We start from the raw sequence: 26,951 nt of genomic DNA on the forward strand, positions 1-26,951 counted from the left end.
AATTATAAAACTGTTATGATTAGTAGAGAAAATCTGGATGTACCGAAAAGTATAGCAAAGAAAATTAAGATTTAATAATTTCTAGTCATACGTGTGTATCATGCATGTATATATGTATAATGAAAACCATGTTTTTAAAACATTTTATCTTGAGCATTTTTCTCACATTTTAAAATATTCTTGTAAAATAATTTTTCATGTCTGCATGGGTCATACATATAGGTGTACCCTGAATAATACTGAGAATGAATGCCTCTCTATATACATATTTTCTCATGCCTCTACTTCCTCTATATGATTTCTACTTAAGTAAGAGACTCCATAAATCTAACTGAAAGAGGGCCTGCGAGTTTTATCTAATGGTGACAAATTCCCCCCAACCATCGCCCACCTCTTCCAGTTATTTATTTGTTTTTTAAGTAGGGACATTTTTATTGATCAGTGTGTTTTTAGAAATTTTTATTATAAGTATTTTCTGTCCATTAACTTTACTTATGGAATACACGCCAGCACTTTTTTTTACTCTTATAATTGAGGTAAATTTGACATACAGTGAAATGTACAGCTCTTTTGTGCATGGTTTGGTGAAATTTAATACATGCATATGGCCTCGTAACCACAACTACCACCCCCTCCCATTTGGAATACAGAACATTCTTCCACTTTGAATCACTCAGTGGGCATTTTTTTTCTTCAACCCTCCCAGATGGCTAAAGTCGAAGTGGAATTCCTCTTCTTGGGGCAGGGCCTCCAGGCTGTGTTTGCTCTGACTGGGAGGTTGTTAGGGTCACGGAAACATTAACTCTGGTTCTGATGGTCGTGTTGTGGGTACAAAGCCCCGTCGCCTAGTGTTAGCTTAGAGTTACTGTCTCAGCTCCCACCAATATGAAAGAGTGTGTCTGTCACATTTTCTCTTTCCTTTCAGGTACTGAGCTTTTTATACCACCAAAGATCAACAAAAGAACCCAGTGGAAACTGAGCCTTCTAGAGTGACTCTGACCCCAGTTAGGAGGGCTCTGGCAGAGAAGGCTGTTTTCCTTCCACTCTTCACTCCTTGAGGCCTGGCTGCTGGGAACTGGGGAGAGTAAGACTATCTACCTTAGCATTACGGAGAGCTGCTCTGTGCAGCTGACCTCAGCAGACACCAGTTCTATTTTATTTTGCATATAATCTTAATCGTTAGCAAGGCTTTAACCCATATAGCATCATTTCGCAAAAATTACTGTTCTTCTACTTAGTGCTGATTGAGAGCATATTTCTGGTATTTATGGTAATCAGGACATTGGGTTTCATTCCCAGCTACAGGTCTGAATCATATTGGGACTGTGGACAAATCACAGAATTGACTTGTGCCTCAGTTAATTGGGAATGTTTTGTGGCTGCTACCTCAAAAGTGTGAAGAGAAGTTAAATAATGTTTTTGAATTGTTTTATGTTCCTTGAGGAAAGCCTTATGTATAAACAACTAATGGCTATTAGTGCTCCCAACAATAGGTCGAATTTAATCATTTAAATAACTTCACCTTGAACTAAAGCAGAATGAAAAGTGAAATCTATCCTTTGATATTCTAAGCTTTCCTATGCTGACAGCGGTTATTTTCTAATATCTTGCCAGGTCATGTGCTTCCAGTTATAACTGGTTTGAGCCTCCTATCACTACAGTGTCCATATGGACTATTTTTATTGCCTGTGAATGTTCTGCTAGAGTTAGCAGTGTTAGAGCTGGAACAGATTAGAATTTCTGAAACAGTATTGTGTTCATTTGGGATGGTGAGCAGTGTGCATCATAGGCATGAACAGTAGAAAGTTACTCCTTTTTCTCCAAATGTTGCTTCTTTTAACATAATGTTTTCGTCAGTATCTGGGCCATTTCATTTATTTTTCTTTATGGTGCTTAACTGACCTCTGTCTTTTAGTTATTTTCTTTGAAGGAAATGAGAATGTTATCTCTTTTTAGTGAGTCTAGAAAAAGCTCAGTTTGTTTTGACAACAGTTTTGTGGCTGACTCTTGGGTAAGGTTAACAATCTCTTTCATGCTTTTAATACCGGAAACAGACCTTTATTACTCTATGTAAACTAACAGGAAGTCAGAGTATAGGTATACCCAGAATTGTGTAACTAAAGAAGGTTTTCCCTAATATAGCAAAATGTAAACTATAGAATCTAGGTGTGTTCACTGTATAATTCAACTTTTCTGTGTGTCTGAAAATTTTCTCAAAATAATAGAAAAAGAAGAAGGTCTATAATTAAGTGCCCAACACTGAAAGGCTGCAAGTGCTTTGTGACTACTCTTTGGTGTGGATTAATGAACATGGTTACTTATATGACATTTTAATATATTATAGCGCTCTTGCTATGGATAATAGTAAAGGGACTCTCTCTATCCTCTGAGCAAGATGGAATTTTATTCATTTGGAGAAGTAGCAGGTGGGAGCAGACCTTTCAAATTGAAGGCAAAGTCAAGGGCGAATTTATGGGGGGAAATGCTGTGTATGGGCAAAGGAGAAACTCCTGGGAGTGATGAATGCTTAATTTGGGGGAAAGATTCTGTCATCTTCTAGAGAAGAGTATATAACTCTTCCCCCAAATTTGGGATCTTCCCCAATTCATGTTGCAAGAAGCTAAAAGCCTCAGTTACTTCGTTTGTTCCATGGAATCAGCTTTGCTCAGATGCTCCAGACATCAAGAGGAAACTTGCAGAGGATTGTCTCCTGTAATCAAAGTGTATTTTACATTTAGACTTTTTAAAAAACTGAGGCAGGAGCTAATGGTTTTATTATGCCTTTATGAATATAGCTTGGTGTCATTTCTTAGCACTGCTGCATATTTTAAAATAAATTTATTTTCACATATATGTACATATATACACATATATTTATGTGTGTATATACATACATGTGCACACATCTGAGGGATTTTTCATAGCCACAATTGAAGAGGATGTTTTTAAAGATAAATAAAACTGACGATTCTTAGTAATTTAAGGTGACTACAATTTTGGGAAGCAGAATTAGCTTTTTTTCCTCCTCCCGTGCTGGCCCATAACCTGCTTTGCTTCAGTAGAAGCACCACCTGGACAAGTCCTTGGGAGTCTTTGGCTGTCCTTCCTTGTCTGTCATATTTAGTAGCAACTGAGTTGAGGATGAACATCTTAGAAGCTAGGTAACCATAAATGTCTGAGATCTGTAGACAAGCCAAAGTTAATATGGTGATGTTTGGCAACCCTGAAGGCCTGCTCTTGATTCCTATTTTCTCTGTGCTCCCTAAGCCCTTGCCTATGCCTCATGCTTACACTAGTCTGTTCCACCATTACTCTTACCAGCTTTGAAGTCCCAGGAACTTCAAGACCAACAGATGTCCTCTTGGTATAGAGAAAGGACAAAATCACGGGTCCACTCATCTTAGTGTCCTTGAACAAAGTCATGGAATCTCACTGAATCTTGCTTTTCTACAACCTTGTGTGCCCACCCAGGCTAACCTGGGTTTCTCAGCCTCGGCACTGTTGATATTTTGGGTTACGTCATTCTTTGCTGTCCTGTGCCTATAGGAGGTATAGCAGTATCTCTGGCCTCTACACATTTGATGCCAGTGCTATGTACCCTCTACTCCTGTTATGATAATCACCAATATCTTTAGACATTGCCAAATGTCCCTTGGGATTCAAAATTGTCCTCAGTTGAGAACCACTGGGCTAATATGACATCAAAATACTTACTAAAAACTATTCATCTTTTTTTATGTGTGAGGAGGATTCTTTTTTTCTGCAAGTGTGATTTATACGGATCAAGTGAGAGAATTCATAAAAGTGCTTTGAATGAGATTACACAGTTGTTTAACCTTATATTGGTATTTTTCATTTTAAAATGCAGTATAGCATTTGGTCCTAGGATGGCCTGGGAGTTCCCATTCTCTAGAACCACGTCCCATGCCTCCCCTTCATCAAGACCCTCACCTTTTGGGGGGTAATCGACTGGGGGTTCATAGACCCTTAAGGGATCTAAGATAGAGTATTTCTGTAATCCTATGTATTTTATTTGATGCAGTTAAAAATATTATTCTATTATTCTGAGGGGTCCATAGGCTTTACCACCCTGCCAAAGAGGTCCAAAGGTTAAGAATTAACCAAACTTCAACCTGCCCATCAGTGAATGTTCATAGAGTGTTGACAGTAGTGGTTTGGGCAGAAACTGAGGTGAACAAGGCATACCTCTCTCAAGTCAATGTACCCAGCTCCTAGCTGATTCCCTGATCCTCCAGGGTAAGGCTTAGTCCTTGCTGACTAAGCCCTTCTGTGGCTATTTCTGCTTCTCTACTCTAGCTTGCTAGTGCCAGCCAGCTGTGCTTACTTACCAGGTCTCCAGGGTGGGGCATTTAGGTCTTTCAAGGCTGTCTAGGCAAACCTGGAGGCTAGGAGAGTGGTTCTGTAGGGCTTCTCCCTGGGAACGGTAGAGATGCCATCACTCTCCTATGAGTGATTGAATGTGTGTGTCTTCGGGTGTATGTGTGGCTCAGGATCATCGTATGGCATTTGGGCTCCTTTATAAGAGGTAGAATTCTACAAGCTAATACTAGCTAACAACCCTTGTGATCACCTCCTGGAGGCCACGCACTCATATTCAGACGTTTACCTCTGATATTTACATCAGCTGTGTGAGGTAGGCATTTGAATTCAATTTTACAGGTGAGCAGACTCAGGTCACACAGCTAGTTGGAAGCAAAACAGTTTCAAATTGCAGAATCTAAAGCCCACGTTCTTTCCACTATTTTATGCTGCCTGCCAGTGTTGGAGACAGGGCAGAGAATGTACTGGGGACTGTTCTAAAAAACTGAAGGTCCAATTATAAACTGCCCCACAGGAATATCACAGAACATGTTGGGCTCTGGAAGGGCTTCCTGGACCATGAAGATCTTTACGTTCCTTCAGTTCCTTAGTTGGGTTAGAATGACCAGCATGGACCAGCCTCCCACAGACCCACACTGCAGAACTGGCAGCCTTTATCCTGCGCCGTTCCAGACTCCAGCTGTATACCCTGCAGGTTGATGAAGAATCCAGTCTGGTTGGAGATGAGCATCTGCTGCTTGAAGTGTCTGGAGAATGGCTGTGGGTTGCATCCTCATGACCTTAGTGCTGATAACCCAAGATAAATCTGCCCCCAGTTTTTTAAAGGGGGAAATCTATATAGCACCCATTCCCTGAAGAGTTTTTCCCTTAAGATACACATATCTTGCTCATAATACACCAGGTTTCAGCAGCCAATCACCATGATGGGTTGGTAAGAACTGGTATTGAGACATAAGCAACTATTGGAACTAAAAGAAAGTAGAGTTAAAGCAGGCGTCAGACATCTTCGTCAGCTCTTTCCAAGTCTTCAGAGTCACTGACCAACTGTGAAATGCACTCTGCTGCTTTGTGGGAGACTGAACCATTACAGCATACTTCCTGTTGGTGTTTATTGAAAGGGACCTTCTTATAGGCCACAACAGCATTTACTGTATCTATCTAATCTATCTTTATCCCACTCCCCCTTCCAAGCAAAGTTTAACAATACTGTAGTACCTAAAGTGGGGAATATACAAAATAAGGCACAGAATAATTTTAGAGGTAGTTTCTCCCCCAAATACTTAAGCAATCAACCTATAAAGCACATCTTTTTGGTCCATAATCCTTCCCCCCTTCTCCCCCCATTCCCCCCCCCCGCTGTTGTTTTGGCAAATGGACATTTTAAGGCAGATGCTGCATGCATGAAGTTCTCATTGCGTGAGGAAATAGAGAAACACACTGTGGAGGGAAACGTGAGGATTGTTTAATACTGCGGGAGTGAAACGGCTGGCTCAGCTCTCTCTGTATGGGATGGGTGCTCACCCAGCAAAGCTGACGCACGGCCACCACAGAGACCATGCTTCATCGGAGTTCAGAAGCACCTTCTGTAGAGGAAGAAAGGCCCGTGCTCCTCGTACTCAAAGCGGTGGACCCACAGTGGTTGGAAGCTCTGAAGCGATGCTAGGATGGAGCCACCCGTCCACACCGCAGTGTCTCTTTCGGGCAACACGTTTACCTGGGGGGTGTCATTAGGACACATGCTGTTCAGCTCCTTCTGCAGACGGTTAGGGAAACCACTGAGCATGCTGCTCCCCCCACAGAGTAGGATATTCCCCATGAGGTCTCGTTTGAGGGCGATGTCACACTTGTTAAGGCAGGACACTGTCTGGGTGTGGAGGCCCAGCTGCATGGACTTGATCAGAGAAGGCTTGAAGAACATTTCTGAGCAGAGGAACCTTTCCTGGCGCAGGTATATCTCCTGCCCATCCGGCAGGGTGTACTGGATCGTATGCTCAGTAGCTGGGACTTTCTTCTCTTCAGTGGGGTCCAGGGCCACAAAGCAGCATTTCTTCTTGATGTCCTCCACAATGCCCAGCTGGTCCTCAGTGAAGTGTTTCCCCGAATTGTTCATCAGGCCCATCAAGTAGGTTGTCAGGTCAGAACCCGCATAGTCCAGCCGTCCGGTGATGCTGGGCAAAGGATAGCCCTCGTAGATGGGAACTACGTAGGACACACCGTGGCCGACCTCCACAACCAGGCCGGAGGTCCTTCCGTAGGAGTACATGGACAGGCGGGACTGGTAGGCGATATGCATTGCGGGAGTTTTGAAGGTCTCAAACAGCATTTCAGCATACTTCTCTCTATTGGTGTGTGGGCTCAGGGGTGGGTCTGAAACCAAGACCGCGTGCTTCTCTGGGGCAATCTTCATCTCTTGACGGAAGAGATAGTCCCAGATATCCTGCACTGTATCCCAGTCCACGATGATGCCATGTCGCAGAGGATTAATTAGCTTGAGACGAACCTCTGGGTTGACAAGCTCCTGCCCCACGAATGTCTCCTTGCGATTGTCCCCAGTTTTGGCCGTCTCCATGTAGGGTTTGCCCACTGTGGATGAGATCACGTGGGTGGGCTTTGGCAGCCCGGCAAAGCCACATTTACAGTAGCCCGTGCCAAGGTCCACGACCACTGCTTTGGTCGACTCTAGCTTGGACTTATTATTGACCACAGGTGATTTCGTAGGTTCTTCCGGCTCTGAATGGTTACGGCGAACCCGCACTGCCCACTTCGCTGGGCCGTCCTTTAAGGAGGCAGTCTGGAGGACCTGTGTCTGCAGGGAGGCCTGTTCACCCATTCTCTCGGAAGGCCCAGCCCCTATGATTGCCGCCTGTGGAGCCTACATGCTCTCAAGAGCTATTTTGCTCTCAGAAATTTCCTCAATCCCACTGGCCTCAAGGCCTGAAAGGCTTAGAGGGCAACTTGAGAATTTCCCCAGTGATGACATCACTGATTATGACATAATCCAGTGTCCCAGGGCTTTCAGGCTTGCTGGGAACCTTTGTCCTGTGTTAGGGTGGATTTGAAAGCGTTTTTAAAGTGACTTACTTTTTTCTAAATTTTTTAATAAACGAGGCTTATCCAATCAATTAATATTTATTGAGTGCTTGCTATGTGCAAGGCAGGCAGCCGTGAAAAAGAAAGACAAAAATCTCTGCCCTTGTAGAGTTTACATTCTAGTCAGTGGGGATTGGGGAGAGACAGACAATAACCAAAATAAATATATGTTAGAAGATGTTAATGGCAAAAGAGAAAAGCAAAGCAGGGAAAGCTTGGGGGAGGGTGGCTGTGTTCATCTGCCATGTATTTTTCTCCCTGAGACGGTGACACTTGAGTGAGGACCTGAAGGAGGTGAGGGAGAGTGCCACGTGTATGTCGGGGAGCAGCAGGTGCAGACGATTGTGGGTTAGAGCAGGGTCTGCAAACTCAGGCCTGCAGCCTGTTTTTTTTTTGTTTTTTTGCGGTACGCGGGCCTCTCACTGTTGTGGCCTCTCCCGCTGCGGAGCACAGGCTCTGGACGCACAGGCTCAGCGGCCATGGCTCACGGGCCCAGCCGCTCCGCGGCATGTGGGATCTTCCCGGACCGGGGCACGAACCCGTGTCCCCTGCATCGGCAGGCGGACTCTCAACCACTGCGGCACCAGGGAAGCCCTGCAGCCTGTTTTCTAAATAAAGTTTTATTGGATCACAGCCATGCTCATTCGTTTATGTATTGCCTATATCTGCTTTAATCCTACAAGCTCAGAGTTGAGTCATTGCAATAAGTACTGTATGGCCTAAAAAGCTGAAAATGACTATCTGGCCCTTTACAGAAAAGGTTTGCTGCTTCCCAAGTCAGAGGATTCCAAGAAGACCAGTGTGGCTGCAGTGGAGAGAGCAAGGAAAAGTAGAGATGGGAGAAGGGGTCGGGGAGGGAGAGCAGCTCAGGTTAGGCCTCATAGGCCATTAATAGGACTTTGGCTCTAACTCTGTGTGAGGTCAGAAAGCACTAGAGAATTTTGATCAGAGAGTTGACACCATCTGATTTAGATTTTAGCAGGACCAATGGCTGCTATGGTGAACATGCCAAGCACTTCTGTCCCACTTATTTCTTAGGGCAACCTGCAGAGGAATTATTTTTGGACACATATTTGCACACATACTCCTCCTTTGTCCAGGTCATTGGGTTGACAATGAAATTAGACCCTACAGTCCCACTGATGAGAACACTGAGGCTCTTGGGTACATAGCCCACCCAAGGATATCCAGCCAGCAGTGCCAAGTTCTGCTGACTGCGACTTCTTCCCAGAGATGTCCCTTGATGCGACCCAACATGTGTCTCTGAGGCTGTTTGGCCACTGTATCACATGCCATCTCTGAAGCTGGGCCTGTTGGTGCTGACACCCACTGCTCTCAAAGTGCCCAGGAGCCATCCTTATGTTATGCAGCACCGTGCTCTTATTAAAGAGGCAGTCACTACAATGGTGGGCTTTCTCCTTTAAGGAAGTTACTGGGGATGCTCTTTACTCCTTTTGGGATATGAGAGAAGAAAAGGACCAAGTCCAGTTTCATGAGCCTTGTGACTACGTGATAGGGGCAGCTTCTTGGTTCAATGGGTAGAGGAGGAGATGGTATTGAATTTTGAAAGAAGAATAAGAAAGTACTTTTCTCTATGCCTGGCTGCCTGAGAAATAGCTTATTTACCTCTGCTTTTCAGGGGTTTGCATGGCCAGCTTGGATTGTCTGACTTTATTTCAAGAGAACTTGTATGACAACCAAAGGTGTATTTAGTTTAGAATCATCCATTTTCTTTCTCCTCAACCCACCTCTTGATTTCTGAGAAATATGCAACTGCTTAGTACATTTTTACTGCCCTGGAGTCCTGTAAGAGCCTATATTAGTTTCCTATTGAGACAGTAACAAATTACCACAAATTTAATGGCTTAAAACACAAATTTATTATCCTGCAATTCTGGAGGTTAGAAGCCCACAGTCAGTCTTAGTGGGCTAAAATCAAGGTCTCAGCAGGGCTTCGTTCCTTCTGGAGGCTCTAAGGGTTAATCCTTTTCCAGCCCTTAGGTGCTGCCTAACTTCCTTGGCTTGTGGCCCCTTCCTTCATCTTCAAAGACCTCTCAGACTTCTGCTTCCATTGTCATATCTCCTTATCTGAACTTGACCCTCCTGTCTCCCTCTTCTTAAGAGACTTCTGATTACTTTGGGCCCACCTGGATAATCGAGGGTTGTTAATCTCCCCATTGCAAACTTCTTAGCTCACATCTGCAAAGTCCCTTTTACCATGAAAGGTAACATATTCACAGTTTCCAGGAATTCAGATGTGGATATCTTTGGGGAACCATTATTCACACTCTGTCGCTCAACCTGTACATACCACTTCACTAAGACACTCAGAGCCTGACATGCTCTGTTTCACAGGCTCCTCCCCCACTGCCCATGCTTGCTGTCCTTGGTGCTTTCTATCATAGGTGGGAGAGGTGCTGTGCTAGCTTAAGGCCAATTGCTCCATCTAGCCTGTAACGTCCATGGGCACAGGGACTCTCAGGGTCCATCCCCACATCCTTCAGGCTAAAGCCAATGGTCACATTTCACTCCTTTTACTTCACCGCTCAGGATTTTGCATACTTGGATGCTGTCTCCTAATGGAAACCCTTTTCCCCTTAGCTTTCACGTCACCCTTTGTGACCCTTCTCTCTGGGTCAGCACACAGTGATATCAATGATGGAAGGATATAGAGACTGTTGGCACACTGCACCCAAAACCTCCACTGCCTGGCACCCACAACCCTGCACACCTGTCACCAGCCATTTAAGGCATATGTGGGCTCCTGGGGGTCTCTGGTGAGGTCCCTCTAGGTAGAGACACTCTATGTTGCTCATGTTTTCTTCGGCTGTATTTTCTCATGGGATAACACCTACTTTTGCTCCTCTGGCCCAAGACCAAAAATACCATGAGATCTTTCTTGAAAGCAACGCTGAGGCTCTCCCCTAACGTGGAAAAAGAAAACATGAAAAAATTAGACCAAGAAACACATTTCTCCCTGAGGTGGTATCCTTGCTCCTAGCTTTGTTTTTTGGGACACCACCCACCCTTGACCTTTGGAGGAAAGGTGAACCAGGCCCTGTAATTTTAGCAGCTAAGGAGGGAAGAAAGAGAATCTAGTAAGGAAAAGGCCAAAGTACGTTTCTTTTCACGAACGCAGATTCCTAGATCCCACCCCCACTTTACTGAATCTGCACGTTTCGAGCCTAAGACTGTTGAGACCTAGGAATCCAACTCTTCAATATGTTGACCTTTGGGAATCTCTGAGTCAAGCTCCCAGCAAAGAAAAGAATTCCTTGTTAAACAGACATGAGCCTCATTCCCAAAGCTCAGCCCTCAGTGTGATAACCCCAATACTAAGACTAACCAGTTTCCTTGAGGTGGAAGGGAAAGGAGCTGTCTTCAGAAGGTGGAGACACTCTACTGATGACTAAATCTACATCATTTCTCTTTCCCGAGCTCCATAATCCACAGCCTAGTGGCCTCTGGACATCTCTAAGTCAGCATGCCCCAAATGGAACTCATTGCCTTCCCCTGTATAACTGCTCTTGCCCCTGTATCCTCTGTCTATATATGAGGAGCCCTACCATCCACCTAGATGCTCAAGCCTGAAACCTGGAGGCAGCGGATAGGATTCAATCTGATGAGGGGATATAGCACTATCAAAATCAGGTTCGACTAACATCTTGAGTAGTTTGCCCAAGCTCATACAGATTATAATAATGGAGCTAGATTTGAACTCGGGTCTTCTGAGTCCAGTTCCTTACTCCTCTTTCTATTTTGTATTGTCTTCCCATAAGGAGTGGAAGAAGAGGAGGCTTAGGGGGGTCCACGTGCATTGCCTTTAAATAGCCTAAGTGTTGTCACATGGAAGAATTAGCTTGCCTTGCACAACGTCAAAAGTAGACCCAAGACCAATTAATGGTTTCTTCAGAGAGGTACAGATATCAATCCAATGTGAGGAAAAGTTTGTCCCTCACAGCTGTCCATGCCAGATCAAGTGTCTAATCCTCAGGTTCTGTGATTTTGAGATACCACCAGTGGAACTTGGTGGTGCTCATAACTGAAATCCTTATAAAGTTGTTTCCCACATAATCCAGTTCCCTAGTGCCATGTTCCAAGAAACAATTCAGCAAACAGAAATTCCCATGAGTTCTTTATTAACATTCTTATATGTTCCACAGCAGTATTTCTTATGTCTTAAAAATCCCTCTTTTCTTTCTTACCAATGTCACCTAAGCCTTCAACTACTTCTGCTCTTACTAAGTTTCCCAGAAAACTTCCTTAGCCCCAGTTGTTTCTCTTCCCCTTTTCCTCCTGTTTCTTTACCAAAGCCCTAATCTGTCTTTTGTTTTAGAGGGGGGACAGTTTGGCACAGAGGACCCTATGGGAACCTAATGAATTTGTTTGTTCTGTATGACAGGCCATCTTTGCTTGGGCAGAGGAAAGGGATTCATCCTTCCCTCTTCCTCACTCCCCACATCTAATCTTCTAATGTAAATTCAATGCTTCAGGCTAGACATGTCACAGGAGCCTATGAGAAAGGGTCTCAAATGCTAGACTAGAAACTTGGATTGAATTGAGGACAGTTGAGAACCAACCAATTAGATTAGATTCTACTTTCTGAATTTCTTTAAAACCTGTCCCTTCTTTTTTTCCGCACTATCACAGCCCTAGCTTAGGCCACCTTCAAGTTTTACAAAAATTTCTTCAACATCCTCCTTTTAGATCTCAGAGTCTTGTCCCTCCATATTACAGCTAAACATGAATCTTTCTAAGATTTTGTCCTGGAAACCAAATCTGACCACTCCCCACTTAAAGGCTTCATTGGCTCCCCAGCTGTGGTCAGTTTAATCTAAGCCCTTACCTCTAGAATTTGGGGTCCGCCCTAGTTGCCCCCATGACTGCCGTAACCTGATGTATTTTTCCAAACACCTTAACTACTGGAAGCTCCCCACCATGCCTCCCTCTGAGTGTCTGATCAGGCTGTGCTCTCTGCTTGGGATGGCTTTCCCTCCTCTTAGCTACCTGACAAGTATCCACTTATCTTTCAGTACTCTACATAGGCACCACCTCTCTGGAGAAGCTTCTGACTCCCTCCCTCCTTTGTGCACCTCTGTTCTCCCAATAGACGTCCACCTGCAAACTCCTCTGCATCCATTCATCTTCTTCCCAACTAGACTGGGCACTGCTTGTGGCCAGGTTTCTATCATCAGGGCCTACACACTCTTCAAGGTGACCTGGTACATTGGATTTGGAGGAACTTGGGTTAAAGTACAAACACTCCAAGAGCTGTTTGCTCTTGGGCAAGTCATTTGCATTCTGAGCCTTGATTTCCTTAGCTCTGTCTACCTGCCAAGATGCTGTGAAGTGTCACGTGAGGTGCCTGCTACAGTGTTTGGCTTACTGTAGGGCCTCAAATATTTATCACCCTCTTGGCCAAGAAGCTGAGGAGGAAGAGGTGTTCAGCTAGTGAACGGGGGATTAGGAGTGAGGATATAAGGGGAGGGAGCAGAAACCTCTGAGACCCAAGTGTGGTTGGATTTCTAAAACTGTGCTGGCCACCTGCTCCGTCTGGGAGCAAAGTCGCGTTAGGCCGATGGGGGTGGGGCTGATCGGTCAAGGGCCTGCCAAGGCCAAGCCCTCCCTGGGCTGCTGGAATGGACCAGCCCGTGGTGACATCACAATCCTGAGGAGTTGCCAAGGCACTGCTGGAGGTGGACCCTCTTATTTCTCCCCATGGAGCTCTAGGATGTGGATGTGAGAAAGGTGAGCAAGGAAGGCAAATGGCGACGAGGAACAGCCCTAGCCCCAAGCCCGTGGGCACGGCTCAGGGGGACCCTGGAGAGGCAGGCACGCTGCCAGGTCCTGAGGCTGGCATCCGGGACACAAGTTCATCCACTCAGCTGAAGATGAAGCCCAAGAAGGTGCATAAGATCAAGGCACTCATCATTGACCTGGGCTCCCAGTACTGTAAGTGTGGCTATGCGGGTGAGCCGAGGCCCACCTACTTCATCTCCTCCACTGTGGGCAAGCGCTGCTCGGAGGCGGCTGATGCTGGTGACACCCGCAAGGAGGTCTACGTGGGCCACGAGCTGCTCAACATGGAGGCGCCTCTGAAGCTGATTAACCCACTAAAACACGGCATCGTGGTGGACTGGGACTGCGTCCAGAACATCTGGGAGTACATCTTCCACACAGCCATGAAGATCTTCCCCGAGGAGCATGCCGTGCTGGTCTCCGACCCCCCACTCAGCCCCACCAGCAACCGCGAGAAGTATGCAGAGCTCATGTTCGAGACCTTTGGCATCCCTGCCATGCATGTGACCTCCCAGTCGTTGCTGTCCATCTACTCCTATGGCAAGACCTCCGGGCTGGTGGTGGAGAGTGGGCACGGCGTCTCACACGTGGTGCCCATCTCCGAGGGCAACGTGCTACCAGGCCTGACGAGGCGTGCCGACTATGCCGGCAGCAACCTCACTAGCTACCTGCTGCAGCTGCTCAACGCTGCCGGCCACAAGTTCACGGACGACCACCTGCACATCATCGAGCACATCAAGAAGAAGTGCTGCTACTCGGCACTCAAGCCAGAGGAGGAGCTTGGCCTGTGCCTGGAGGATCTGCGTGTGGACTATGAGCTCCCCGACGGCAAGCTCATCACCATCGGCCAGGAGCGCTTTCAGTGCGCCGAGATGCTCTTCAAGCCCACCTTGGTGGGCAGCGACCAGCCTGGTCTCCCCGAGCTCACGGCCGCCTGCCTGAACCACTGCCAGGAGGCGGGCTTCAAGGAGGAGATGGCAGCCAACGTGCTGCTGTGTGGCGGCTGCACCATGCTGGATGGCTTCCCAGAGCGCTTCCAGAGGGAGCTGAGCCTCCTCTGCCCCGGGGACAGCCCCACAGTGGCTGCTGCTCCCGAGAGGAAGACCTCCGTGTGGACCGGCGGCTCCATCCTGGCCTCCCTGCAGGCCTTCCAGCAGCTTTGGGTCAGCAAGGAAGAGTTCGAGGAGCGGGGCAGTGAAGCCATCTACAGCAAGTGCTGAGCAGTGGTGTCCCTACGGTCCAGGCCCATGGGCAGGCAGCCACAGACCGCTCTGTACACATTTACAGAATTTCACATAAAATTTTAAGATGCAATGGCTCTTGTCTGGTCTGGATTTCTTGCTCTAGTGTGATAGCAGAAGGTGGTGGGGAGTTGGGTTTAGGCATATTAGCACCTTCTGCTCTGCTGGGTCAGGAGCAGCCGGGGGGTGGGGGAGGGTCACTGGCCCCTCCCCCTCTGCTCTCCCCATGAAGGCAACATCATCATAGAGCCCAGAATGTGGCTTCCTGTTCTATTAGCTCTTCAAGGTTCAAAATCCAATCCAACACACACTCAGACTGCTTGCTCACCCATGGACCAAGGGGGAAACAAAAGCTCAGATTAAGGGACTAGCCTGGGTCACATAGTTAAGTGGTGGGTGGGAGACTCACAACTAAGTGTCTGATTTCCATCTCCTGTTTCTGCCCCTGATGGTCACCTGCCCATAGCTTTGTCACTGCTTGACTGCCTCACTAACCAACCCTCACTGCCTGCCCCCTTCAAAGGAACAGCCCATGGGTGTCCCCTGAGTGGGAGGGGCCATTTCTACCCATCGGTGGCCCTCTCCCTTTAGACACCTGCCAAAGTTGCAGCTATTTTTAGAGTCACAAAAAGCCACTGAATCTGGAGGCTGTTAGAGAAACCAGAGGCCATTTAGAAATCATGTGGTTCTCTCCCTCCTGTGGAGTTGGGGAAACTGAGGACCAGGATGGAGGGGGCCATGTCAGTGGTTAAGCCTAGGTTTCCTGACCCAGGTCATGATTATTTCTAGAAGGGCAAACATGGTTACTTCAGTTTGGAATGCTATAGCAAAATACCACAGATGGGGTGGCTTACAAACAACAAATCTATTTCTTACAGTTCTGGAGGCTGGAGGCCAAGATCAGGGTGCCAGCATGGCCAGGCTCTGGTGAAGGCCTTCTTCCGGGTTACAAACTCCTGACATCTGGCTGCGCTCTCACTTGGTGGATGAGATGAGGGGTATCTCTGGGGCCTCTTCTATAAAGGCAGTAATCCCATTCATGAAGGCTCTGCCCTCCCAAAAGTCACCTTCCAAAGGTCTCCACTAATACCATTACTTTGGTTCGGTTTTCAACATATGAATCTGGAGGGAGGGGTGGGGGATTGGGACGGTGGAAGCAAACATTCCACCTATAGCAATGGTTCTTAATGGTTAGCAACCATTAAGCACTTACCAAACATCTACTATGGGTGAGGCCCAGAGCTGGAGACAGAAATGGCCAGAATGTGGCCCTTCCCTTGGGATTACACACAGCTAGTGGGGGATCCAGTGGACAGCCACGTTGGTGGCTGAGCTCAGTGTTCCTGGGGGTGGGAAGGCGGAGGCGGTGTATTGGAAAGCTGCAAATGGAGAAGGAAGTGCTAGGCGTGGTGACCACTTAGTAGCTTTAGGGCTGAGGGAGAAGCCATCGAGTCTTGTGAGATTTCAGCTGGTGAATGACTGACTGCCTAGAAGAGGGTGGTTCCTGCCTCTTTTCCTCCCCCACCTCCTGATGGGGTCCATGACCAGGGGCCCATGAGCAGTTGTCTGTGAAATCAGACATGGGTGAGCTGCGTAATCTGATGGGCTATCAAATATCTGTGAGCCAACTCTTACCTTAGACAAAGAGTCCTGATTTGGGGGCAGTCTGTGAGGCTGCCTCTGTCCCTGGCCTTGTGCGAGAGCTGCAGCTTTGGGAAAGAACCAGACAAGGTCTTTATCACCTAACGTCTTGCCATCTAGCCCTCCCTGTTGCCTAGAATTGGGTTTCTAGCCTGGAGTTTGAGTTCCTCTGGAGCTGACAGGGCCTTGGTGCTATGCAGGAACCTGGGCTCTTTCCTGTAGAGAGAGTTGCAGACTGGAGGACTAGAGGCTGATGGTGCCAGTAGACACATTTTATTTGGCCAGAACAGTGTATAAATTTTTTTCTGGAATGGGGCCTTTCAGTGGGGCCTATATTCTTGTGTTGCCAAAGTCTCTTCCACTTTGATGTCTTCACATATACCTGCTGCTTCAGCATAACTTTTGTTGTATTAGCCAGCATTCTTTTCTGTTGCTTGCAACCCAAGAACATTTGCTTAATACTTATCCTAAATATCTGATGAATTATAGAGAGGGAAATGGAGGCTTATAGAGGGGAAAGTGATGTGCCCCAAATCACCCAGGCAGTAAATTAGTGCTGCATGTGAACGTTCTTCCACATGCTCGTCTTGACCATCTCTAAAAACCATGCCTATGTCTACCTTCCCGCCTCCACAATCCTTTCTTCCTCACTCCCCACATTCTCAGCAAGTTCTCCTATCTCCACAGTCACAGTTTCAGTGCCCTGATCTCCTGGTCCTCTCCTCTAAAAGCATCCCTGTGTGGCCAATGGTATGAATACACTAATCACTTAATCTCTGGTGACTCTTCTAATTGAAATATTAAGACCAACATTTCATTTATTTCCCAACAGAAAAGCTACTACACATGAAGAATTTTTGTCACAGTATTAGAGAATGTCAGATAACACATTCACACTTTAGAGTGCAAACCTAAGCGTGTCAATTGACCGTTGTTCTATATTCTCTTGTTTAGGTATTTGTCCCCGAGGTTAAACTTGAGCTTCTTAAGGGCAGGAACTTGGACTTCCTCATCCTGGTTTTCTCTGGGCCCAGTGCAGAGAAATGGCATGGGGTGGGTGTTTAGTACATGCCAATGGAAATGACTTACTCCCAGTCAGTGAGGTAGAAGTTACAAGTATCTTTCCGCATTTTACAGGTGAGGACCCTGAAGCTTGTAGAAGTTAAGAATCTTGTCCAAGTTTACTCACCTGGTAAATCACAGTCTTGTGCTAAATCAAAGTTTTGTGATTCCAAAATGCATCTTTGCCCTTATCTCCTTTCTGCAAATTTTCAGTCTCTTTTACAAGAAAAAGAATACATATAAAAGATTCCTTTCAAGTAATAAACAACAAATATGATGTAATTTCATAATTATCCCAAGGCATAAAAGTTAAGAATGCCAATCTTTTAGCAAAGGAGAGACAACTTGCTTGAGACTTCCAGAGACATAAGTAAGCAAGTATTAGAGTGACATCATGTGGTAAAGTCCTACTAGTTAGACATGGCAAGAGGCCTGTTATCCTCACTGCCTGTCTGGGCAGCCTGATCTCTCTCCCCAAAGTGTATTACCAAGTTTGTCCTAAGAATTATCTGCATGAGGTAGGTTTAAGCAGTTCAGTTCATTATAATACAAACCATTAATGGTGTTTTATTTGATAAGTGTTTTTTCTTTTTTTTAATCCTACATTTTCTTGTAATATAGTGGTTCTTAACCAGTGGGGACAGGGAGTGTGGGGTATTGGTGATGCTGGAGCTAGCTCTTAATGGCTTGTGACAGCCCATTGTTAATATCAGGAATTTTGCAAGCCAGTTAAACCATGTTGGTAGCTTGAAATTGTCCAAGGTATAAGTATTACCTTTTTTTTTTGGCAAGTAGGCATTCCTGTGTCTTTCAAGGGGATTTAGTTAGTGTATAATGCAGATGCACATTGCACACTAAAGAGGAGGGGGTAGTGGCTGAAACGGCAGATAAAAATTTCATGTTAAATTTTTCTTGCCCTGCCTCAAAAATAATTTTGCTTCCTCATGAAGACGCAGCTCTGTAAGGTCAGAACGCCTTTTACCACCTGTCCAAGCTCCACTCACCTTCAAGGCTCCTCCCAATGCCCCTTCCCACCACTGTGGCCTTGCACACCAGCCTTGGCTTTATCACCTGCCCAACTCAGCAAAAAGGACAGACTGTGTCCTTTCCATCTCTGTGTCATGGCTCAGGGTAGGTGCCCTGGGGAAAGTATGCTCTATGTATTGCTCAGAGGCTCCTTAATTTGTATTTGTTTGTCCTGGACTTTTTGCTGTTTCCTCCCAGACCTCTGCAGAATTTCTAGGGTTCTCAGCCTTCAACCTGGCTGTCTGTCAGAATCATCTGGGGAGATTTTAAGAAAAACCCATGCCCAACTTCAGTCCCAGTTAAATCAGAATGTGTGGGGTGGAGTGGAAGCACCAGTGTGATCTCACAGGCCGCCAGTGATTCTGATGTGGGAACCACTGCTCTAGGGAAGCCTCAGGCCCCACCTAGTCTTTCATTTTCACAGGCAGAAATGCCAAACCTTTCAGGCAGCACTCGGTCTAGAAAAATGTTCTTTTCCTGAGATGGAACCTGAAAATCTGCCAATTTTCTGAGCCTTTAACATTCCAGAGACCACTGCATGGCTTCTGAAAGGAGTTTCACCCCTCCTGGCTTCTGCATTTGCATAAATATGTAGAATAATAATTAGGATCTAAATAAGTCATAGAAGAAGTAATAGGACTATGCTTAGTGAGTTCTGGGAAAGTCAGGCCAGAAAGCAGTGCTTTATGGATGACCCTTGAGCAATTGCAGAGAGCCACTTCCGTGGTTTCAGGCAGGAAGCGTCCGGCAGAGAAAACCGTGAGGATGGGAACTGGATCAGCAAGACCTAGCATGAATGTAACCCCTCAACCACAACCTTGAGAAGCACCCCTCCCTCATTTTTATGGCCAAATAAATGGATATGGGGTTGAATTCTGCCAGGATCCCTTTCTCCCCCATCGCTAAAACAAAGGTAGCTTGGTACATTTCCATAGCTCTAAGCACTTTCTTCCTCTTCTTGTGGCTTGAGAGGACCAGGCCTTTTCTCTACTTCTCACCCTCGTGTGTGCATGCATACCTGCATATACACAAACCAGTATGCGTACATGTACATGCATGTACACAGAGCATGCAGTCTCCTTAGAGGAATTTATTTCTTTGCGAAGGGGGGCATTAAAATGGAGGTCAAAGTTCTTGTCTTGGTCTTGTGGTTCTCAAATTTTGTTGCTTATTAGAGTCACTTGAGGAGCTTTCAAAATTCCTGATGCCGAGGACTTCCGGCTCATGGAGTCACCTTATTCTCTCAGGTCCTCCCTCTTACAACTAAAGGTCCCTGGACAGTGAGAGAGATTCTCTCCTTGACCAAACTCTAGCCAGGGTCCCCTGAGCCCTTTCTTAACTAAGCCTCAAGCTTGGCCTATAAAGACTGGAAAAAACACTGAATAGTTTCTAACAGCTCAAGGCTGCATCCACAGGATGACCCTATGCCTCCTTAGAATGTCTGAGAAAATTCAAGGATGCCCAAAGAACTTACTGTCTGTTCAAGCCAACACCCGAAGGAAGATAGGCTCCCTGTCTCCCAGCCTCTGCGGGAGGGTAGGAGCCTAATTTCAGTAAGAGCCAGTTGGTTAACCCAGATGGGTTTCACAGAGACCAACCCTTGCTTCCTGCTTTTTTGTATTTTTTCACTTCTCTGACTCTCCTAAGCCCCTGCTTGACTCCCTCCCTATGCCTTCATTCTCCCTTTAAAATGCAGTCATCTTGTGACTTCCCTGGTGGCGCAGTGGTTAAGAATCCGTCTCCCAATGCAGGTCTCCCAATGCAGGGGACGTGGGTTCGAGCCCTGGTCTGGGAAGATCCCACACGCCGCAGAGCAACTAAGCCCGTGTACCACAACGACTGAGCCTGGGCTCTAGAGCCCTCAAGCCACAACTACTGAGCCCACGTGCTGCAACTACTGAAGCCCGCATTCCTAGAGCCCATGCTCTGCAACAAGAGAAGCCACTGCAATGACAAGCCCGCGCACCGCAACGAAGAGTAGCCCCCGCTCGTTGCAACCAGAGAAAGCCAGCGCACAGTAACAAAACCCAACACAGCCAAATATAAATAAATAAATAAATTTATATATTAAAAAAAAGAGCAATAGGAGCATCTTTTTTTTTTAAAAAAAAAATGCAGTCACCTCTGTATAAATCAAAGTGGAACTCTTTTCTCTCCTGTAACAGTATTTTACTGTTTAAAATCTGTTCTTACCACTTAAACTAATGTCTGGCTTTGTTTAACTTTGATAATATAACACACCAAATAAACATAGGAAGACTCCAAAAAGTGAAAGAAGTACTTGTAGGCAAGTTGTTATTATCTTTAGAAATTACTTATATTAACTATATTTTCTTATTTTTCATAAGACCCCCCAAATGCCAGAGCATCACAAATTTAAAAAATAAGAAAATATATTTAATATAATTGGCCCAGTGATGAATGGATACCAAATAGACAAACACAGAATCTAAGAAAGCACAGTTAGGACCTCCCTGGTGGTCCAGTGGTTAAGACTCCCTGCTCCAAGTGCAGGGGGCAAGGGTTCTACCCCTGGTCAAGGAACTCAGATCTTGTATGCTGCATGGTACAGCCAGAAACAAAAAAACCAACAACTCTCTTTGGGACTTCCCTGGCTGTCCAGTGGCTGAGACGTTGTGCTTCCACTGTAGGGGGTGTGGGTTCGATCCCTGGTCAGGGAACTAAGATCCCACATGCCAAGCAGTGTGGCCAAAAAATAGAAGAAAAGAAAAGAAAACACAGAGTGGGTTTCAGTGGGGCTGAATGGGGACTTGATCTTCCACTCCATCCTCCTGCGGCATGGAACGGGGTAACATGCAGTGGGGTATTGTCAGTGGGTCCAGGATTGCTGTACCTCCATCCTCATGCAGCAGCAATGAGGCGGAAAAAGGTGATGAGAGGTGGGGCTAGTTGGCACTTACCTCTCTCCTCTTCATTCTCTGGTGATGAGGGGGCCCAGTGGGGAGCTGATTTTACACGCCCACTTGGAGGCAAGTAATTTGTGGATATCGAGAAACTGATTAGAAAGTTTATATGGAAAGGAAAAAGACCCAGAATAGCCAATACCACACTGAGGAAGAAGAAAAAAGTTGGAAGACTGACACTATCTGACTTAAAAACTTGCTTAAGTTACAATAATTAAGACAGTGTGGTGTCTTAATTGGTGAAAGAATAGACAAGTAGATCAATGAACAGTATAGAGAGCTCCAAGATAGACCCACACAAATATAATCAATTGATTGCTGACAATGGAGTAAAGACAATTCAATAGAGAAAAGATAACTTTTTAAATAGAGTTAGAACAATTGGAAATCCTTTTGCAAAAAAATAAACCTAGACACAGATTTTACACCCTTCACAAAAATTAACTCAAAATGGATCATAGACCTAAGCACAAACCTATAAAACTTCAAGAAGACAGCATAGAAAATCTAGATGACCTTGGGATTGGTGATGAAATTTCAGATGCAACACCAAAAGCACAATCCATGAATGAAAAAATTGAACTAATAAGTTGGACTCTATTAACAGGAAAAACTTCTGCTTTGTGCAAGACATTGTTCAGAGAATGAAAAAACAAGCCACAGAATGGTAGAAAATATTTGCAAAACAAATCATCTGATAAATGATATGTACCCAAAGAACTCTTAAACTGCAACAATAAGAAAATGAACAATCCAATTAAAAAATGGGCAAAAGATCTGAACAGACACTTCAACAAAGAAGATATACATATGCCAAATACACATATGAAAATATGCTTATCCTTTATAAAAGATGCAAAATCGTACATCCACTCTAAAAGGCAATTTTTTAAAAACCAAGCTAAATGTATTCTTACCATATGATCTAACAATCACACTCCTAGATATTTACTCAATTGAACTGAAAACTTATGTCCACATAAAAACCTACACATGAATGTTTGTATTATCTCTACTCTAGTTGCCAAAAACTGGAAGCAACGAAGATATCCTTAAATAGGTTAATGGATAAATGGTGGTACATCTGTACAATGAAACATTATTCAGGAATAAAAACTATGGACTTTGGTTAATAATATGTCAGTATTGGTTCATTAATTATTACAAATGTGCCACAGTACTGCAAGTGAAAATATGTATGGGTGGGTGGGGGTGGTACATGGAAACTTTCTACGTTATCTGCTCAATTTTTCTCTAAATTTAAAACTGTTTAAAAATAAAATCTTTTAAACAAGCAAACAAAAGGCAATCTATAGCTTGGGAGAAAATATTTGCAAACCATATATCCAGCAAAGGACTAGTATTTAGAATATGTAAAGAATTCTCAAAACTCAATAGTTAAAAACAATCTAATTAAAAAATGGATGTAAGACGTAAACAGACATTTCACTAAAAAGAATATATATGTCTTCTTTGGAGAAATGTCTATTTAGATCTTCCACCCATTTTTTGATTGGGTTGTTTGTTTTTTTGATATTAAGTTGCATGAGCTGTTTTTAAATTTTGGAGATTAATCCATTGTCAGTTACTTCATTTGCAAATATTTTCTCCCATTTTGAGGGTTGTCTTTTTGTTTTGTATATGGTTTCCTTTGTTATGCAAAAGCTTTTAAGTTTAATTAGGTCCCATTTGTTTATTTTTGTTTTTATTTTCATTAGGAGGTGGATTGAAAAAGATTTTGACGCTATTTACGTCAAAGAGTGTTCTGCCTATGCTTTCCTCTAAGAGTTTTATAGTATCCGGCCTTATATCTAGGTCTTTAATCCATTTTGAGTTTATTTTTGTGTAGGGTGTTAGGGAGTGTTCCAATTTCCTTCGTTTACATGCAGTTGTCCAGTTTTCCCAGCACCACATATTGAAGAGACTGTCTTTTCTCCATTGTATATTCTTGCTTCCTTTGTCATAGATTAGGTGACCGCAGGCGCACGGGTTTATCTCTGGGTTTTCTATTCTGTTCCTTTGATCTATATTTCTGTTTTTGTGCCAGTACCACACTGTTTTGATTACTGTAGCTTTGTAGTATAGTCTGAAGCCAGGGAGCCTGGGTCCTCCAGCTCTGTTTTTCCTTCTCAAGATTGCTTTGGCTATTCGTGGTCTTTTGTGTTCCCATACAAACTGTAAAATTTTTTGTTTTAATTCTGTGAAAAAATGCCATTGGTAATTTGATAGGGATGGCATTGAATCATACAGATGCCTGAAAAGCACATAAAAAGATGCTCAGCATCACTAATTATTAGAGAAATGCAAATCAAAACTACAATGTGGTATCACCTCACACTGGTCAGAGTGGCCATCATCAAAAAATCTATAAACAATTAATGCTAAAGAGATGTGGAGAAAAGGAATCCTCCTACACTGTTGGTGGGAATGTAAATTGGTACAGCCACTATGGAGAACAGTACAGAGGTTCCTTAAAAAACTAAAAATAGAGCTACCATATGATCCAACAATCCCACTCCTGGGCATATATCCAGAGAAAACCATAATTCGAAAAGATACATGTACCCCAATGTTCAAAAAAGCACTATTTACAATAGCCAAGACATGGAAGCAACTTAAATGTCCATCAACAGAGGATTGGATAAAGAAGATGTGGTACATACATACAATGGAATATTATTCAGCCATAAAAAAGAACAAAATAATGCCATTTGCAGCAACATGAATGGACATAGAGATTGTCATACTGAGTGAAGTAAGTCAGACAAAGATAAATATCATATGATATCACTTATATGTGGAATCTACAAAAGGGGTATGAATGAACTTACCTACAAAACAGAAATAGAGTCACAGATGTAGAAAACAAAATTATGGTTACCGAGGGGTAAGGAGGGGGGGAAGGGATAAATTGGGAGATTGAGACTGACATATACACACTACTATATGTAAAATAGATAACTAATAAGGACCTACTGTATAACACAGGGAACTCAATACTCTGTAATGGCCTATATGGGAAAAGAATCTAAAAAAGAGTGGATATATGTATATATATAACTGATTCACTTTGCTGTACACCTGAAACTAACACAGTATTGTAAATCAACTACACTCCAATAAAAATTTTTAAAAAAGGATGTATAGTTGGCAGATAAGCACATGAAAAAATATTCAATATCACTAGCCATTAGAGAAATAAATGCAGATTAAAACCATAATGAGAACTATCACACATCAGAATGGCTTTTAAGAAAAAATGATGACAACACCATAGTTGGTGAGGATGAGAAAGTAGATCACTCACACTTTGCTCATGGGAAAATGATACAGTCACTCTAGAAATCAGTTTGGTAGTTTCTTACAAAACTAAACATGTAACTACCGTATCACCCAGCAAATGTACTCAGACATTTATCCCAGAGAAACTAAAAGTTCTCTTCACACAAAAACCTGTACACAAATATTCATAACAGCTTTATTCATAATAACCAGAAACTGGAGACAACTCAGATGTCCTTCAATGGTTAAGTCAGCTGGTACATCCATACCAGGAAATACTACCCAGCCATGCAAAGGAAGGAACTAATGAAACACCCAACAACTTGGATGAATCTCCAGGGAATTATGCTGAGTAAAAAAAAGCCAATCCCAAAAGGTCACAGACTGCATGATTCCATTTATATAACATTCTTGAAATGACAAAAAATATAGAGATGGGACTTCCCTGGTGGCACAGTGGTTAAGAATCCACCTGCCAATGCAGGGGGCATGGATTTGATCCGTGGTCCGGGGAGATCCCACATACTGCGGAGCAACTAAGCCCGTGTGCCACAACTACTGAACCTGAGCCCTAGAGCCTGCGAGCTGCAACTACTGAAGCCCACATGCCTAGAGCCTGTGCTCCGCAACAAGAGAAGCCACCGCAATGAGAAGCCCACGCACCGCAACGAAGAGTAGCTCCTACTCGCCCCAACTAGAGAAAGCCCACACACAGCAACAAAGACCCAATGCAGCCAAAAAAAAAAAAAAATATATATATATATATATATATATAAATGGAATACAGATTAATGGTTACCAGGGTTAGGGAAGGGGTATGTAGGGAGAGCTGGGTGTAGTTATAAAAGGAAAATTCAAGAGATCTTTGTGATGGTGAAACTGTTCTGCATCTTGATTGTATAAGTGTCAGTATCATGGTTATGACATTATACTATAGCTTTGCAAGGTGTTACTTTTGGGGGAAAATGGGATCTCTGTATATTACTTCTTACAACCGCCCCCATGAATCTACCATTATCTCACAATAAAAGTTTAAATGAAAATGAAGAGATAGACTGAGAAAAGAATCCTAATGCCCAGGCCACACTTTAGAGTGGTTAAATCGAAATCTCTGGGGGTGGGACCAGGTATTAGTATTTATCTTTAAGTTTTCCATGTAGTTTCAGTGTGAAACCAAATTAAAGAACCACTTTTTTAGACACCTGTGTGGAGCATGTGGCATCAGTGTAGAGGTGGTGGAGAGCTTCAGGGGTTGTACAGATAAACTTACACCAGCCGTGTGGTCTTGGGAAAGCCATTTAATTTCATTTAACCTCAGCCTCTTCATTTGTAAAAATGGTGACGAACTGTCCTTACAGTTCCCAGCGCTTTTCTGAAGATCAAAGAGAGAATGTAGGTGAGTGGTTTATAAATTGTAAAGTGCAATATAAATGTTCTGGTCAATGTACAATGTGTGTTGTATATATGTGCAAGTGTGTTTTTAAATATGTACAGAATACCTACTGCATGCAGAAATCTTCATATTTATCTCATTTAATTTCATCAACAACCTGGCAATTAGGAATTGTGATCCTGATTTTACAGAGAGGAGGAGCAAGAGGCTCATAGAGATAAATAGTTAACACCCCTGGTGTTAGGAGTATAAATAGATTATATTCCAGCAAAACTCCACTCACTGGCCATGGGTTTGCCTAACAGCAGTGGATATCAAGTCATTTACGTTTAAAGGTAAGCCCATACTTTCACTTCTAAGACACACAAACAAATAAAATTCCTGTAAGGGCAATTTTTGTTGAATCATCTGAGTAATAGTCTGAATTCTTCACTTCATTTGCCAATATAGATGAAGCTAGGTGTAAGAGAGGAAAACAGAAAAACAATTGAGAATAAGAAAGCACCTGGTTTCCAAATGATTTATTCCCAGCATGAAGCCAGAAGAGAGGCCACCTGGGGTAAGAAGGGCTAGTGGTGTCCCATTAGCAAGTGTTAAATCCCTCTTAATGCCCTTGTTTGATTACAAAGGTATTTAAAAATGCATTAAGTATGGAAAAGGTGATTCTGGCTGGCATCAGACTTCCACAAAATAAGTGCCAATGTAGAGGAGAGAAAGAAGCTCTCACCTTTTCATGTGCTTCTGTCATAAATTAAATTAATTACTGGAACATTTGTAAAAATAGAGTCTCAGAGGGATCAGTTCCAAATCAGAGAACTGAGACAATTATATGTTAAAAAGTCCACATATGTAACTGAAAATATCTTGGTCACTGGTATGCTTTTTGGATTAAGAGAATTACTTTATTGACTGGCCATGTGTGTGCAAATAGAGACCAAGTAATTCAACGTCTTCTACCACCCAGATGGAGTTGGAACAAGGGATCAGCCTCAATGCTGGCCACCTGGCAACGTTTTTCTAATGATCTTCCAAGAATTTGGAGCTTTGCACGAACTAGCCACCATCTTTCCACCTCTGAATGATGTTTTTCCATTCACTATGATCTCTGTTTATGTGTGTAGATTCCCAAGTAAATTAGATGCTTAAGGTTTT

At 44.0% G+C, this 26,951-nt stretch overlaps 2 protein-coding genes across 2 annotated transcripts; one reads left to right on the forward strand and one right to left on the reverse strand.

Moving 5' to 3' along the window:
- Positions 1-5,911: 5,911 nt before the first annotated feature.
- Positions 5,912-7,219, reverse strand: ACTL7A (actin like 7A). The gene is given in 1 exon segment (XM_030858396.2): positions 5,912-7,219. A coding segment is annotated over 1 exon segment (1,308 nt).
- A 5,977-nt stretch (positions 7,220-13,196) lies between these two features.
- Positions 13,197-14,450, forward strand: ACTL7B (actin like 7B). Its single transcript, XM_030858397.2, has one exon. The coding sequence runs from the start codon at positions 13,197-13,199 to the stop codon at positions 14,448-14,450; it is 1,254 nt and encodes a 417-aa protein (XP_030714257.1).
- Positions 14,451-26,951: the final 12,501 nt, after the last annotated feature.

This window comes from Globicephala melas, chromosome 6 (assembly GCF_963455315.2).
Source record: "Globicephala melas chromosome 6, mGloMel1.2, whole genome shotgun sequence".
NCBI lineage: Eukaryota > Metazoa > Chordata > Mammalia > Artiodactyla > Delphinidae > Globicephala > Globicephala melas.